The sequence below is a fragment of the Ovis aries genome, chromosome 4 (genome assembly GCF_016772045.2).
Source record: "Ovis aries strain OAR_USU_Benz2616 breed Rambouillet chromosome 4, ARS-UI_Ramb_v3.0, whole genome shotgun sequence".
Classification (NCBI taxonomy): Eukaryota; Metazoa; Chordata; class Mammalia; order Artiodactyla; family Bovidae; genus Ovis; species Ovis aries.
Window position 1 is genome coordinate 64,344,147 of NC_056057.1, and position 16,393 is coordinate 64,360,539.

General features: G+C 41.3%; 1 protein-coding gene across 2 annotated transcripts in view; it reads right to left on the reverse strand.

The window, feature by feature from the left end:
• BMPER (BMP binding endothelial regulator) overlaps positions 1-16,393 on the reverse strand; it is a 257,047-nt gene that overhangs the window by 95,163 nt on the left and 145,491 nt on the right. For both annotated transcript variants that reach the window (XM_042248614.1, XM_004007905.5), the window contains exons 8-11: positions 12,601-12,710; positions 8,731-8,871; positions 6,518-6,622; positions 2,043-2,088 (exon numbers count right to left, since the gene is read on the reverse strand). In XM_042248614.1, coding sequence (XP_042104548.1) covers positions 2,043-2,088; positions 6,518-6,622; positions 8,731-8,871; positions 12,601-12,710 — 402 coding nt within the window. The remainder of the gene's footprint in view (positions 1-2,042; positions 2,089-6,517; positions 6,623-8,730; positions 8,872-12,600; positions 12,711-16,393) is intronic.

Sequence of the window (16,393 nt, forward strand, 5' to 3'; positions counted from 1 at the left end):
CTGGTTTGGCTTTTGTCATACTCATCCTTCTATTCTTCTTTTCTTTCCTTTTTGTTTTCTAATAAGTCACCAGTATGCTATTAGGTGGGCCAAAAAGTTCCTTTGTATTTTTTCTGTAAGATGTTATGGAAAAATTCGGAGGAACTTTTTGGTGAACCCAATATATTTGCAAAGATTAGCCCATAGTGGATAAACTAATAATGAAATGTAGCTTTCCTCTCAATGATCTCAACAATTATCCTTGTAACATAAAGCCTGGTAATTTAAGATTTAGGCTATTTCTGTACAAGCCTGGCCATACATTTTCTTATTAAGCTGATAAGCAGTATTCCTGCCTGACAGCATGAGGCGGGAAGATGTATCCTGTCTGTTCATTGGCGGTTGGGCTCTACTTAAACTAGGAGATACTTTCTAGGGAAATGTAAACATCTTCATTGACATGGATACAGAGGAAAACTTCATCAATTTAGGCTTGACTCTGCACATCCAAAAAAGAATTAAGCTGGAAGTGGCCTCCAAACCATCCATAAACAAAATTTCCTCAGAGAGTCTCTGGGAAGATGATTAAATGTAATAGTTTATACATATGTTTTAAAATCAACTGGTGTGTTAATCATAGCTAATTCTTCTTCCTGCATAATTCCCAGGCTCTACTAATATACTTAGTTGGCCTCCTTTGACTTAATTTATGTACTTCCTTGTCTTGAAAGAAAAATTATTTTATTAAGTTTATAACTTAATTTTCCTTAATTCAGCCAGCACTTTTATCCAGTGTACAGTGCATAATTGTTTAATATTTCTCAGTCTCAAAAAATAGTGAGATATATATATGTATGTGTGAATAGCAATATATGGATATGTGGTAATATATATAATGAACCTATGTACCTCTTGTCTAAAAAGAAGAGCCAGGATAACTCTTAGTAATATAAACTCTGACTTCAGACAAGTGAAATAAACAAACGTGTTTCCATGTGAAAGCTGCTTTCAACTATCATCAAAGCCCACTTAAGTCTGAATGGCTCATAAAATACACTCCAATAGGTTCTATGGCTGGGTTAATCCTGCTTATCATACTAATTTGACAGTGACATTATGAATACTCCTCCTTCAGTGAAACATTTCAGAAAGCTATCTAGAAACCATATGAATGTGAGGGGACTGAAACAGTGGTTTGCTAACAGATCTGTGCACACTTACATGTGGGGGTAACATGAAATCTGTTGCTATGCTATCTAAGTGGTGGGTAGTACAGTCCCAGATGGCTTTCAAAATGGCCATGTTAGAGAGAACCTTCAAGAACTCAGTTAAAAATAACAGGATGGCTACACCATTGCCAACCGAATGACTTCTTGTTTTCTCTTTACCAAGAGCACCACAGGATGTGCCCAAGTGAAACAGCGATGAAGCTGTGGTGAGGGTAAGGGAGAAAGATGGGCAACTGTTTGGCTTCATAAGGAAGGAAGGAGAATCTCTCCTAGGTTATATATAATGTTTGGTTTTACAGGATATCATTATCTTTTAGTCGCTATGGCTGCAAATGCTATTAGCAGTTAAAAGACACATTAAGCTATCTATAGTGATAATATGGTGAAGTTGCTCAGTCGTGTCGGACTCTTTGCGACCCCATAGGCTGTAGCCTGCCAGGCTCCTCTGCCCATGGGATTTTCCAGGCAACAGTACTGGAGTGGATTGCCATTTCCTTCTCCAGAGGATCTTCCCAACCCAGGGCTCAAATCCGGGTCTCCTGCACTGTAGACAGACACTTTACCATCTGAGCCACCTGGCCCTTCCTAAAACCTCATCAGACCATTTGTCTTTTAAATTTCTCATAGCAACAAATCCCAGCAGAAACATCCACATTTGTCTTAGTTGTGCTTCTGTGCAAGGATTACCATTGACTTTAATTGTCTGTAACAAAGTAAGATGATCCCATCCTATTCCTACAGAAATAAAAGAGGCTGAAAACTTACACCACCATTTTTCTTGTTGTACTATAAACTGAAAAATAAATATTAATAACATATTTTCAATAAACTTACTTTCAGTGCAAATAGGACAGCATCCTTTCCTGTTGAGAATTTTACCCTAATCAAGAAAAGGAAAAAAAAAAAACAAGAGTTAAGTGTTAAAAATCAGGGTCTGCTGAGGACAAAACTCTTTTTTAAATCTCACACCAGATAAATCAATGAAATTCATCCAAGCTGTATTTGAACTCGATGCCCAGATGGTGATGATGGTGGTGAAAATGAAGTTTTAAGTATCAGGTTCTATAGCCAGGCAAAGTCATTCAAAAAGCTTTCCTGTTTTTATCCTCAGAGAAACATAATCCCTAAAGGTTTCATTGGTGTGATTTTTCTCACTGGAGGGAAGATGGAGACAGTCTGTATTCCACCTTTTCACTGATACTCAAATCTAGCCCTCTAGAGACCAAGTGCACATGTGTAGAAATGGGAATTAGCTGTCAATCTATCAATCTATGCAAAGCTTTCATTCTGTCTCTGCTTATTGGAGGGAGCCAAAAATAAACAGTAACCCAAGCTTGGGCCTATGTATATGAACAATATCTGTGCCACAAATGAAATTCAACCTGATTCCTTCTTTCAGAGAGTGGTATGCTATCCCTGACTATTATGTAGTCAAAGCCAAATGGGGCTAAGGGTTTTGAAATGCTGAGTAATTTTCCATTACTTTTCTGGAAAAACAGTGTAATCTCCTCTACTGCATTTCTTCTAATGATTGACATTTAAAGGAAGATGCATAATCTCAGGGCTCTTGTCAGAGAATGACATTGCTTTATCTCTGACTTAGTGGAATCGCAGGGGGAAAGAAATGTGGAAGAAAATGGACATTAAGGAAGCACATGGTATGAAACAGACATCCTACTAGATATATTCCTTAGGTTACCTAACATCAGGCTAACTGCAAGGATTTAAAATAAGTTAATATTTAGAACATATTATAATTTTGTTATTAAGATGCACAAAAACTTAGTGAGCTGAGCATTTTCCTTCATATAGATGAAGACATTGATGTCATGTAACACAAGGGTTAGTTCAGTTCAGTTTAGTCGCTCAGTCGTGTCCGACTCTTTGCAACCCCATGAATCGCAGCACGCCAGGCCTCCCTGTCCATCACCAACTCCTGGAGTTCACTCAGACTCACATCCATCGAGTCCATGATGCCATCCAGCCATCTCATCCTCTGTCGCCCCCTTCTCCTCCTGCCCTCAATCCCTCTTAGCATCAGAATCTTTTCCAATGAGTCAACTCTTCACATGAGGTGGCCAAAGTATTGGAGTTTCAGCTTTAGCATCATTCCTTCCAAAGAAATCCCAGGGTTGATCTCCTTCAGAATGGACTGGTTGGATCTCCTTGCAGTCCAAGGGACTCTCAAGAGTCTTCTCCAACACCACAGTTCAAACGCGTCAGTTCTTCGGTGCTCAGCCTTCTTCACAGTCCAACTCTCACATCCATACATGACTACTGGAAAAACCATAGCCTTGACTAGATGGACCTTAGTCGGAAAAGTAACGTCTCTGCTTTTGAATATACTATCTAGGTTGGTCATAACTTTCCTTCCAAGGAGTAAGCGTCTTTTCATTTCATGGCTGCAGTCACCATCTGCAGTGATTTGGGAGCCCAAAAATATAAAGTCTGACACTGTTTCCCCATCTATTTTCCATGAACTGATGGGATTGGATGCCATGATCTTCTTTTTCTGAATGTTGAGCTTATAACCCAAAATCAAACCTAATTTTGTGTGACCTTATAGGCCAACTTTTCACTCCAGATTTTTAAGATGAGAGATGTCTCATCTTAATCTTTAAGAGAAGTTAACATTTATTGGGTATCTATATAGTAGGGGAAAAATGCTGTACTTTCTTCTTTCTTTATCTCATTTATGCTTCACAACAACTCTCTCTATATAAATGCCCCTTCCCCCTCTTTACAGGAAACTAAGGAAACAGACCACAGAGTGGTGGCCCAAGGTTTGTGTCAAGCCCTGTTTCACTACCTGTCGATTGCATCAAGAGTAGATTTAGGTACTTAAAAAACAAATCACACTAACAACAGCAACAACAAAGATGGCAGTTGATAATTAAAGAATTAGAACCTGTCTGATGCTTTGAAAAGGTACACTAAAGGCTATGACAGGTTTGAATGAGACTCAAAACTCCATGCCATGCCACCTTCCATGGTTTGGGGCAACATGACAATTTCATGGCCAAGAGCTCTGTTGTCTGTTTCTATGAGGCACGGAGGACTCCTTTGGCTTCTCGTGCCTGAGAGCAGTTGAGGACAAATCCAAAGGAGACTGGCTCCAGCTGATGGAATGATGGCATACAGTGCTCTGTCTGAGCCAAACAGAGCTGTTTAAACCAGGGCCCCAGCAAAGGGTGACTCTGTGATTCCCTGCATCTGTACCTTGACAGAAACAGCCAGTTCCTTTCTTCAGAAAGTGAGAGAGGGGCTGGAAACATCACTAAATTAACTAGGGAATAAATCAAGAGAAAGCTATGATGTCTGGCTCCTGAGTTACATGGAACTCGCTGAGGAATTCTGGACACCCCATGAAAGCACCAGTAAGAAGGGCCTAGTAACAGCACCCACCTCAGGGGGGCGGGGGCGGTGGGGCAGGGTCTCAGCATCAGACGAGGTTGGTCCTGTGACTACAGAGGAAGTCTCAGGACATATTAACAGTGATGGTATGACTGTCATAATGAACTTGTCCCCAGTGGAACCCTCGGTCCTTCTCACCAAACGCACTCCTTTGCCCCTGGGGGACTGTCAAGAAGAGAATGCAACCACACAATCCTTCTTCAACAAGGCATGCAAACTTCTGGAAAAAAATGTATAGTAGCCAGCAAAGATTGAGCAGGAATTTTTTTAAAAAAAACCTTTTTTTTTTTTTTTTTAATTTCCCAAAGCAATGCAGGGGAGGGGAAGTAAGTGTTTAACAGGATTTCTATGCTAAAACTAAATTATCTTCCAAAGTGCTTTGTGCTGGTCCCTGAGAAGGCAAAGTGTGAACCAAAGGAATGATTGCAAAACTGCCTAGAAACAAAAAGGTGGGCCCTGAGGCAGGAGCCAGGCACTGCCTGACGGGCTCTGACAAGAAGACAGGGGTGGGGTGCAGGTGGGGGTGGGGGAAACGCCAGGCCTGCGCCTGGAGGGACGGATGCTCCTGGCCCAAATATGGTCCACAAAGAAGAGACAGGAACCGAGATGCTGGTAACAGAAAGAGCGCTGACTCCCCCCCGCCCGGCAAGAGGTCTATGCAGACCACCACACCTGCCGCAAGTGGCAGGACTCAAGTGAAGCCGGGAACTCCACCAGGGCCTGCGGAGGCTGGTTACTCGAGCCACCAGGCTGGCTCAGCCTTTTGTTTTTGTCTTGTAGAATAAGGAAGCCCATTATTACTAACATGTGCCGCAGGAGTTCATTACCAGTGAGGGTTCCCCGAGGATGGGCAAAAACGATATGATACCATTTTTCCCAATGAATATTTATAAGCAGACCATGCTCAACTCTCCTTATTGTATCTCCTGGTTGTTGTTTTTTGTTTTGTTTTGTTTTTCTTTTATGGGAGGTTTTCAGTTTTATGTCTGAGGCTTTTTAAAGCAAGACTAATTAGGGTTTCTTTCTTTCTTTCTTTTTTTCTCCCCCCTTTATTCAGTTGTGCAACAGCAACAGCTGTTGTTTTTTTGTGCCTCATTTGGCACTCACGTAAAAACAGCAACTTTTTGTTTATAATAATAACAGATGTGAATAAAATTAAAAGCTGTCTCTGACAGAGAAAGGAAGACATGGCCTGAATATATGGATGTATTTTTTCATTCACTGGAAAGTATTGAATAGGCTTGACATTTTCCCAAAATGCATAAAACCTTGAAAGGTTTCACGTTGCTGAGGTGAATTCAATGAAGCTCATGCTTTGGAAGATAATGGATGCTTTATTCAGGGCACTGGAACTATGGGTTTCTGAAAAGAGATATTTCCATAAAGACGCCATTTCCATTCAGGACTACAACAGAGCCTGGGTTGGAGAGAGAAAACTTCAGAAAAGGGATTGGAGGGTGCCACTGGGCAGGTGAAACTCCTTGGGGAATTTATTAATAAACAACCACATATTCCTTTAAATGGCTACAGGAAGAAAACTGATTTGAAAAGAAAGAAAAAGAGAGGTAAAACAAAAGGATCTTTTATGATATTCAAAAGAAAACCCAGCAAAAGACACGAGGGAGCTGATCAAACAGAAGTTGGAGACATTAAAACAAAAAACTAGGAGAGATCAGTAAAAAACAGAGCAAGGTAAGAGATATTACCCTGTTAGGCTAGAATCTGGATGAGAACCATAAAGAACAAAGAGCAAGCTTCGCAAACGACACGTGTCTATTTGGGAACTTGGAAGTTACGGAGGATCTGAATTCTGTGCTCAGAAGATGGGAGGTGACCATGCCACACACAGGATGGTTCTCAAGATGCTTAAAGAGAAAGCCAACCTGCACACGAACCTGGGGGCAGCTGCTGATGGGAACACACTGCTTCTTGCGACACTCTGTCTTGCCTTTCACACAAGCACAGATGGTGCAGTTGACAGACGACCACATCTCTCCATCCTGCAAGGGAGACCACAGAATCTTCCATAAGCTGGAGGCTGATGGGAGCTAGTCCACCAGGCTAGGATTTGTCTGTCAAGGAAAGCATTTCTTCCCTGAGTGATGGTTTCCATCAGTAGATCGAATTACTATGAGGTGTTTATCTACATCTAACTGATCTGATAGAAATGCTAGATCTTAGTGTGTGTGAGTGTGTGTGTGTGTGTGTGTGCGCGTGCATTTCCCCTCCAGGGTATTAAAAAAAAAAGTTTGTACATCAAACCAAGTCATATTTGCATCTTGCTCCTTTTGCATTGTTTACTTAGCTTCACCCTGGGAGACAAACAAGACTTTTCCTACATGATGCAACAAGGGTCTAATTTTTCCGTTTGATAGGACTGAAAAGTTTGAGTTCTCCCAGATGCCAGTAGTTAATTGAGATGTCCGGAGGTGGTTAGTTCATTCCCAGATGTGACATGGTTCTGGCCCACATGGGGCACGAACATGCAAAGAACAGAGACTAATCCATATGACTCCCATTGCCAGGCAGACACCTGACCAGCAAACCATCTGAAAATGTGGAGCACAGAAAACTCCCAAGAGCCATTCATCCCATGTCCCTGCCTGTCTGATACTCTCCTCCTGAAGGGCTGGGTAGCACTTGGGACACATTTTCTAGCCCAGAAAAGGCTGTTTGAGGCATCTCTTTGGCTTATTGGATTTATAATCTGCAGTTGCCAAGTGTTCAGCCACAAAAATCCTGTACTTCTGGGAACATGCAGGAACGTGTATTCTTGCTTATGAGAAAAAAAGATTATGGGCAATAGATTTAGGCCTGAAAACAGAGCAAGGATTCCTTTCTGGGCTTCTGGATCTGAGCAGCAAATTTTATTAAAAACAGAAAAACCAGCCCAGATCTTTGATGTTACCTATGCCTCTTACTCTTCCTTCTCATTTTTGGAAGGTATTTTAAGGACTACCTATGTCTCTAGTGCCTTTTATTTCTCTGACTGAATCTGTTTTAAAGGGCATCTGACTATTGAAAATTCTCTGAGTGCACATTTCTAGGAGTCCATAAATTACTTCAGGCCCCATCCATGTATACAAAGGAACCTTTTTGCAAGGAGCCTGGAAAGCACTTTGCACAAAAGAGTCATCAGGGTGAGCCTACCGCATCTGGATGCTCCAGAGACAGAGGATGACGTGTAAAGAGGACACATGAGTAGCTCTGGAAGCCTGGTGGAACCACAACACACAGATACATACACACATATACACACGTGATGCCCTTCCCTTAGGCATGACACATCAAGTCTTTTTACAGATGTCGTAAGAATCAAGACTCTCCCTCCAGCTCCATAATAGGAAATCTAGCCAAGTGCAGAGGGCCTGAGGTGCCTCCTTCTCTGACTTGATTCTGAGGGTCTCAATTCTCAAGGGTACCCTGAGATGACACCTTCAGGTGCAGAGAAATTCCCTCCACCCATGGGGAAAACAGACTAGATGGGCAGCACTTTGGACAAAGTCAATTATCTTAATCCTAACATTTAAATGGTCACTGGCCAACTGCCCACCCATGCCACTAGGAAACAGTGTAAAACACACCTGATATGGGCAGCAGCCGACCCTACTCACTCAGCTGGGGCAGGACTCTCTCATCTTGGTTCAACTGCTCTGCTGGCCACAACCTCACCCAAACATCTTCCAAATGGGAAAATCTCTCTCTGAAAAAGGAGCTTAGTGCAAAAGTTCTAAGAGAATCAGGATCTCGCCAAGGAGCACCATGCATCTCTGACTGCTGTCCCCAGGCATCGGGTACCCATAGCTGCACCATCCAGGGGACTCCTCAGCTCAGCCCCAACCACTGGCCACCACATTTAGAAAAGGCAATGTTTTACAGGTGTAACATATGTTATAAACCAAAAGTAAAGCCAAGAAAAACACAGACAGTTGCTTCTCTACCCCTAAGTGTCCTTGACTCTAAACATATATGTACATATAAATAAATACTTTGTATACATACATACATGTATACACAAAATGTGAAATTTTGCAATCTGCACTTTGCTAGGAGCTTTCTACAACTCAGTATCATACAATAGTTCCCACGAGCTTTGTTCATGACATACCCGGAAAATCTTGTTGCCAAACTTGCACACTTTGATGTCTTCCTGGGGCACTCGTAGGAGGCAGTCATCACAACAGGCCTCCTCGCCTCTGTCGCAGCCACCAGGGTGGGAGCACTTCTTCTTACACACAACAGTGGAGTCCTGGGGGCCCAAAAGCAAACTGGAAGTTAAAAACAATTTCCACCACCACCAGACATCCTACCTGGTCTTCCTTTGTGTGTGTTAGTCACTCAGTCATGTCTGACTCTTTGCGACCCCATGGACTATAGACCACCAGGCTTCTATGTCCATGGAATTCTCCAGGCAAGAATATTGGAGTGGATTGCCATTCCCTTCTCCAGAGGAACTTCCCAACTCAGGCAGTTTCTTTACTGTTTGAGCTACAAGGAAGTCCTGGTCTTCCTTTAACAACCCACAATTAACTTCTTTAAAACATATGCTGAAGATGTATGTAAAAGTCATTCAGTCATGTCCAACTCTTTGCAACCCCATGGACTACACAGTCCATGGAATTCTCCAGGCCAGAATACTAGAGTGGGTGGCCTTTCCCTTCTACAGGGAATCTTCCCAGGGATCAAAGATACCATATTCTAATTCACTGCAATAAATCTTTCATTCACCTCAAAATTTTATTTGCTAACTAAGCATCTAGACTAGAAGAGGAAGCTATGAAGAGTGTGACATACGCCCCCCACTTTCCAAGGGCTTATCAATTAATGCTCAAAAGACCGACAGGATACCCTGCTCCAGCCACTGGGTAAGAAGGCCCAGTGCACTGTGGACCAACCAGTTTCCTTCCTTTTTCCTGCCCTTCTCATCTTTTGCAACCCTCCTTAACAGTGTTCCCTCAGGGCTCCCCCATGGCTTTATGACACCTTCTAAGAGCTGACAGTAAACTCAGGATATCTTTGATCGAAGAGTAAAAATTTAGAGCTCATGCCCCATGTGAAGATGAAATTCCTTAGTGTGTTCTGTGTTCACAAAGGAACCAAACAAGCGATTCTAAAGCTAGGCCTGGGTTCTAGGGGTCTTCCATCAACTGTGTGACCTTAATCAAGGACACTTAAACTCTGAGGGTGACAAGTCTATATCTGTAACATTAAGGAGTATGGCTTGAATTCAAAAGAAGCGGCATTCCATGGACGAAATAGTCAAGTGAGTTGTACTTACTGACTCATTCAACAATGCATGAGAAAAAAGTTCAGAGGAACCTAAGAAAAGTAAATTTTTCCAGTTCCCCAGCCAAAAGCTGAAATTTCACCTGGAGTAGAATATCAGGTGGAATGACTATAAGAGCAAAATATTTATGAAACTTAGCAGAAGACAGGATGGAGGAAAGAAGTGTCCCAGGGTAGATTGGCAATGACCTCAAAGTGCTGAGTTAGTGTGAACAAAGAGCAGAGAAATGAGAGACCAAACCCCTCTCCAAGACGTAGACCCAGCCAGTAAGCTTGGAGAGAGGACTCACTTTGGAGCCTTGCATACAAATAGGTTGTGTAAATCGACAGATGTAACTTCTGCAACTACTACATCAATTCTGTGACTTTAAGAGGCACTTCTGGTACCATCTACTATACTCTCACTAACTTATCCTCTTAAGATTAATACGACAATGAGATGATCCTTCAAAAAAAGGCATTTGTTATTCAAATCACACCACACAGTGGATAAGATATAGAATTGAATAAGACCAGGGTAGAATGCCAGCTCATTTATTAAGTGTATTGTCTTGTACAAATCCATCCCCCTGTGCCCCGGATTCCTCATCTTCAAAATGGAGATGATAACACTTCTCAAGTTTATTGTGTAGTTTAATGGAATATGCAAAGTACTTGGCACAGTGCCTGGCACATGGAAATAAGTCAACTCATAAATTGGAAAAAAAAAATCCTTTGTCAAATTGCATGTTTTGATTTCAAGTTTGAAAAACAAGGGCACTCACCAGCTCTAGAATAATGCATACTTCATGATAGATTGCCCAACTTTCATTAAATATACACCCACAACCAACCATCCCCCACCACACACAAACAAACATACACACAGAGTACCATTAGATCATTGCCTGGAACTGGATTAAGCAATTAGAATACAGAGATGGATGGATGTGCGCCTTTCCTCAAGGAACTCACAAAGAGGAGATAACCATCTGAACAAGGACTATATAATAATGTGGTAAAAAAGAACTGGTAAAGGTATAGAGCTAGAGAAGATGCAACAATTACCTATGTAGGTGGATTGGGAAAACCTCACTAGAAGGGGAGATATCTGAGAAAGGCTGCTGTAAATGAAGAGGAGTTTGCTAATCAAACTCAAGGAAGATGAGGACACTGCAGGCAGACAGAAGCCTAAAACTGAATTGTGTTCAGAGAATTGTTTCCTGTACCTGCCAAGGCACTCACTGGATGGGGATACTGGAGAGGGAAGCTCTAACAGGTACAAAACAATCCTGATCACCCCAAATGATTGCAGCCTGATTCTTTAAGTATTCCATTTCCCAAAAATGACCGTGAACTCGTACTCTGATAAAAAACATCTTGAAGGAACAGTTTCAGTTACGCTTCTTTTGAGTATTGGGATATATTGGCTAATCACCACTCAAAGAATCTCTCAAAGAATGAGACCCAAAACGCTGCAAGCATAACTAATTTCCATCCCTGGGATGCCTGACTTTTCTGCAATCAAGAAAATCAGGAATGTGATGTTTCATCAAAGGCTCAGTATCCCCAAGAGGAAGCTATAACCTGTGAAATTCCAGGAGAGAAAGAGAAGTCCAGAGGATGGAGGTCAAGACAACAGAAGGAGTGGCTATATGTTTAGCACAGGATTCTATGAACCATGAAAGAGAGGAGAGGGCCTCAGGAAAGTACTTCCAGTCTTTGGAATTACTTGCTGTTCAGTGCTAGGGAACAGACAGTTCAGCCCTTACTCGGCTACTTCCTTGAAAATGCAGTGCATGCTCATTAACAAAGCATGCCTTGAGTAATCACGAACTTCTGAACTCTAATTCAAGCTATGATTGACAGTGAAAAAAGTTCTTCTTTCCCTCTACAGACCTCTGTTTATTAAAAACAAACAACAACTATCACCCCCAAAATGTATTATTCTAAACTCATGTCACACAGATGTTTCGGTTAACTTGCTAACGAATGGTCCTAAAGTCCTCCATGTAAATGATTCTCTTCTCGGTTTCAGAACTGAATCACCATATAAACATAGTCTAGGAATGTGTGATGTGCATAATCCCTTTAAATTTCTGGAGCTGAGGAATTCTTTCTTTACCAGTCACTAGATGTGTGGTTGCCTTTTGAGAAAAGTGTGTAACTTTTTTTTTTTTCGTGGACTGCAGCACACCAGGCGTTCCTGTCCTTTACTATCTCCTAGAGTTTGCTTAAACTCATGTCCATTGAGTCAGTGATGCTGTCCAACAGTCTCATCCTCTGTTGCCCCCTTCTTTTCCTGTTCTCGATCTTTCGCAGCAACAGCTTTTTCTGATGAGTTGGCTTCTTTTCTCTTGCGTGTGGTTAAAGCCATTTTTATTGCCAGGTGTGTCAGAGAATTCATACTGAATAATTAGAGCCAGAGAACACTGCCATGTGCATTTATCTGATTTTTATAAGTGCTTCAGCCCCTCAGAGTTTAATTCTCACCCCCAGAGCTCACTTACTGGTCCTGGGAAGATAACGGTGATTTGTAACTTGGATCCTATGTCTAAACTTCCTTGTGAACATGCAATATAATTTTACAGATAAAGTGGCATCAGTAATGCTTTGTTACCATAAATAACACGTTATTATGTTTGGCTATAGCATTAACATTAAAACCAAAATGCTATCCATTTTGGACCACAGCCCCTCAGAACCATCTTACCTTGCAGGTACACGCAGTGCAGTTATCATAGAGAAAAGAGGATCCATTGTCATAAACATCACTGCGAAAGAGGCAGCTTCCAAATGGGAGGTCAAACACTTTCCTTTGACCTAGAAAGAAGCAACGGCATAGTGTTAGCAAGACAGAGGTCAGGACTGTCCCGCTTCATCATCAGCAATTATAGCACAGGACTGTTAAGCATTGCCACAAGACCAAGTCAATCCAGCGCACAGATACAGAGCCATGGGTCACATGTTTCCAGGGGATTCCCAGGAATCATGACTTCAAAGAGTTTTTGCTAAAGAGAGTTTGATTCCATACTGAATCTTGTAAGTTCAACAAATCTTTATTATGAGTTCATCTTAGTGAGCCACGATGACTAAGGCATCCTGTCCCAGTGGAGCTTAGTTTACTGGGGAAACAAACCCACAAAAGATGATTTCAATACAATAAGACAGTCAGTTCTGGAAAGAAGCCACTCTAGGAACTATGAGAATGGGAGGACAGAGAAGACTTTTTGGAGGATGTGCTGCCTGAGCTGTATCTTAAAGAATGAGTAAAATTATCCAGAAAGTGGGTGTTGGCAGGGAAGAGGCAGGAGAAGTCAAGATATCCAAAGAAGACTAGGATGAGCAAAAAGAAAAACTAATGAGATAGTATCTCAGTTGAACAAATGACAAGTCCATTGGCATCAAGGGTGATGCTAACTCAAAGATCACAGAGAGGAAGAATCCAGCTCCAGATACCCAGTGTTCAACCTCCCACAGGCATCACACCTCTTGCAGAATTACCTTGGTTTTCACTGATGTAAGGATATGATTGGTGACCCAAAAGGTGAAAAAAAATCAACCCCAAATAAAGAGTGCAATTCAATTTCCTCCTTTCTTTCAGTATTTGAGTTTCTACTCTCTGGAGTACATAAAAATATCTCTGAAATGTTACTTCAATTAAGGACTAAGTTGAGAAGTCAAAGATTAATCATCAGTCATAAGATTTATACCCACACTCTTCCTGTAAAAAGATTAAAAGCAATCTCTATTTCATTGGAGACCAAATGAAATGCTTAAGTATCTATAAACACATATGAAATGCTATTCTCGGAATTAGAACTGTTGGAATTACTGTTAGTAGGTGTCAACAAAAATGCCATCTTCCCGTTAAAAGTCAACCTCAAAGCTGGGATACAGTATAGATGTAGAATTAAATCATTAGTTTAGTTCTCCCTACAAGAAGCAAACTTGCTTCAAAAGATGATTGTGATAATTTTAACTTGGGTCCCACATACAGACTCCCAGGTGATCTTGAGCTTGATTTCTCCAGGCCTGACTTAGTTCACTTGTCATAAAATAATATCAAAATGCCTCCTCCCAATAACACATTACCATCTCTAACTACAATGTCAGTGCTAAAGTATACCATCAAAAAGTTTTTTATGGTTAGATAAAATTTAGCATAATGACTGTATGTGCACCTAACAATTAGCAATATCCCAACTGAAACAGGCATTCTTCTGTGTATACTCAGGTTCTAAGTCTTTTGAAGTTTGTAAAAATTTACAGATTAAATCAGAGGATTACCTGAAAAACACAGAATTCATCCTTTCTCTAGGTCTTCCTCTAGGTAACTCCCAAGGGTTGTCTGAAGCATCAAAAATCTTTGTACAGGACACCCACCCCATCAGAATCACACCTATCATATCACACCTTGATTTAGGACACTCTATAAAAGTATAAGAAACACGCCTAAGCAGATTTTTTTTTAATTTACTACAAAAATGATGGTGACATTATTTTTCACTGCTTGAAATACTGTCTTCTATATTATTCCATCAAAGATATATTTCTGTCCTTTAAGAATTAAAAATAGCTCTGCTTCAACTGAGTATTTGTTTCAAATTGTGATAACATGGTTTGCCTTGTCCTGCCTTTTATTATTTATATTATATTATATTATTATAATTAGACTGGTGGATTGATACATCAGTACACTACTGAACAAAAAAGGCTTGAGTTTAATCTCCCTGCACAAATATGACCAATGGCAGATAAGTATTATCATTATTAGAGGTGGTATAATTCAAATAGGCTTCCCAGGTGGCACAGCGGTAAAGAATCCACCTGCCAATTCAGGAGACGTGGGCCCAATTCCTGGGTCAGGAAGATCCCCTGGAGAAGGAAATGGCAATCCACTCCAGTATTCTTGCTTGGAGAATCCACATGAACAGAGGAGCTTGATGGGCTGCAGTCCATGGGGGTCACAAAGAACCATACACAACTGAGCAAGTGAGCACACAGCACGTATAATTCAAATATTATCTTGGGCTGTGTGACTCTAAGAGGTGCATCGGGTGCTCTCTATATAGAAACTTCTGATGAGGCTGTCATTGAAAATGAGAAAAGAGAGGAAAATAGTGCAAAAGGCAGGGGTATGTCATGTGAATGAATCCTGCTCAAGGGAAAACTGAACAGCAAATCAGTGTCCAAAAATCCAAAAGTCTAATTAGTCTAAAATTTCAGCATCTACTAAGCATTGCTGTGTTTCCCCCAACCCTGCCTTTTTTTTCCTGTCTTCTGTTGTGTGGGTATGTTTCTTTCTACTGTCAAAGAACATACAATCTTACCTAAATCCCAAAGTCATCATGGCTCAAAATAAGATAAAACATTCAAAAGAACAGTTCAGAGACTGTGTATAGCCTAATCTAAGCCATTTCCACTTTATTCCGCTGGGGCTTAGCCCAGCAGTAAAGGTCTCATTTGGGAGAATTAGGATTTTTGAGTGTCCTAAGACTTGCTCTTCCTTTTGTAGTCTGACTTATGACCACAAATAGATAGAAAAATCTGCATTTAATACAACAGTCATTGTTCATATGAGAATCTGATCTGACTCAGCATATCCATGATACCAGCTTCAGAGCTTTAATCAAGCTTGCTGCTGCTGCTAAGTCACTTCAGTTGTGTCCAACTGTGTGACCCCATAGACGGCAGCCCACCAGGCTCCTCCATCCCTGGGATTCTCCAGGCAAGAATACTGAGTGGGTTGCCATTTCCTTCTCCAATGCATGCATGAGTGCTAAGTCACTTCAGTCATGTCTGGCTCTGTGCGAGCCTATGGACAGCAGCCCACAAGGCTCCTGTGTCCACAGGATTCTCTAGGCAAGCCTACTTATCTTCAAGCTGAGGCCCCAAGCCACGCCTCCTCTGGGACGACTTTCTCACTTAGATGGGGCCCTGTTTCCACCATGACCCACAGCGTGATGATTTCAACAACAGTGAACTGGCTACTTCTCTTCTGGGGGCACAAGCACACATGGGCAACCCAAGAAGCACACACATCAGTGGAAATGCCTTCAGTCAGTCATGTCTAAGCAATTCTCCTTTGTTCTGATAATATCTATGAAATTACTTTAAAAGCAGGTGCTTGTTTGTGTGTGTGTTTGCGTGTGTGTACACAGAAGGAAGGCAAACATTATTAGATGAAGAGTTAGCAGCAGAATCCTTCAAAGAAGAGAAGGCTGCCTTCATTTAACAAGATGCCTTTATTGGCCAATTCAGCTGCAGAAAGATAGACTTCAGGGTATGGGTATGATAAGCTGGAAATGATAAAAATAAATTAACAGGTGTTTTGGATGGAGGAAGCAAAGTATGACAGAAAAGACAGAAGATTCCAGGAAAGAGTGTGGACAATAAGGATTGGAGGCTGGGATCCACAGAAAAGAGACAAACAGTGATATTTTCCTAAAGGCAAAGTAGCTGAGACATTTTAAGAACAAAGCGAGCTTAATATTTCAGTTTCT